Source organism: Mandrillus leucophaeus, unplaced genomic scaffold, assembly GCF_000951045.1.
Source record: "Mandrillus leucophaeus isolate KB7577 unplaced genomic scaffold, Mleu.le_1.0 Scaffold32, whole genome shotgun sequence".
Taxonomy (NCBI): Eukaryota; Metazoa; Chordata; class Mammalia; order Primates; family Cercopithecidae; genus Mandrillus; species Mandrillus leucophaeus.
The window spans coordinates 2,614,416-2,615,362 of NW_012103365.1; the positions used below are offsets into that span (position 1 = coordinate 2,614,416).

Sequence of the window (947 nt, forward strand, 5' to 3'; positions counted from 1 at the left end):
GAGGATAGGGTGAGAAGATCACTTGAGGTCAGGAGTTCAAGACTAGCCTGGGAAACATAGCCAGCTCCCATCTCTACCAAAAAAAAAAAAAAAAATTTTTTTTTAAATTAGCTGGGCATAGTGGCACAAGCCTATAGTCCCCAGCTACTCAGGAAGCTGAGGCAGGAGGATCGCTTGAACCCAGGAGCTTGAGGCTTCAGTGAGCTATGATTGCACTATTACACTTCAGTCTGAGTGAGAGAGTGAGACCCTATCTCTAAAAGCAACGACAGCAATATCAACAAGAAATTTACAATGAGGGGTCTTCATAGCATTCTTTCAGACTAAGAAACTACTTAATGGACAAAAAGTAGGTAAAAATATACAGTGATTTAACGATATAACTAAGAAAACTGTATAAGTGTGTGTAGAGAGTGAGAACTTTCCCTCCTGTGTACACATGATATACATTTTTCTTTCTGCTGTTCATGGAAGAGTTACAAAAATGTGTAGTGTACCTGGTAGTGTACCACACACACTGCCCCCATCCAACATACCGAAAAACAAACCAAAACAAGCCAAAAAACCCTCAACATGTATTTTTTGAAGTAGAGTTTTATATAGGCCTCCTTTTCATATCCTGATCAATAAAATAATATCAAATAGAGTCATGAAATTTGTCCTGCCCCCTTGTCTCCCTTCAGGTTTAAGTTACTGAGCCAGGAGGAAGGCGAGTACTTCAATGTGCCTGTGCCACCAGAAGGAAGTGAGGGCAATGAAGAACTGCGGCAGAAATTCGAGGTGAGGTTTCTTTTCTTTCTCTCTTCTTTCTTTTTTCTCTTTATTTTTTCCTTCCTTCCTTCTTCTCTCTCCTCTCTCTTTCTTTCTCTCTTATTCTTTCTTTTTTATTTTTCCCTCCCATCCTTCCTTCCTTCCCTCCTTCCTTCCTTCCCTCCTTCCTTCCTTCC

The 947-nt window shown here is 40.4% G+C and overlaps 1 protein-coding gene across 1 annotated transcript in view; it reads left to right on the forward strand.

Annotated features, from left to right (window-relative positions):
- Positions 1-947, forward strand: part of PRKCB (protein kinase C, beta) — a 287,916-nt gene that overhangs the window by 159,464 nt on the left and 127,505 nt on the right. Inside the window, exon 7 of the mRNA XM_011987941.1 lies at positions 684-780. Within this exon, the coding sequence (XP_011843331.1) occupies positions 684-780 (97 nt within the window). The remainder of the gene's footprint in view (positions 1-683; positions 781-947) is intronic.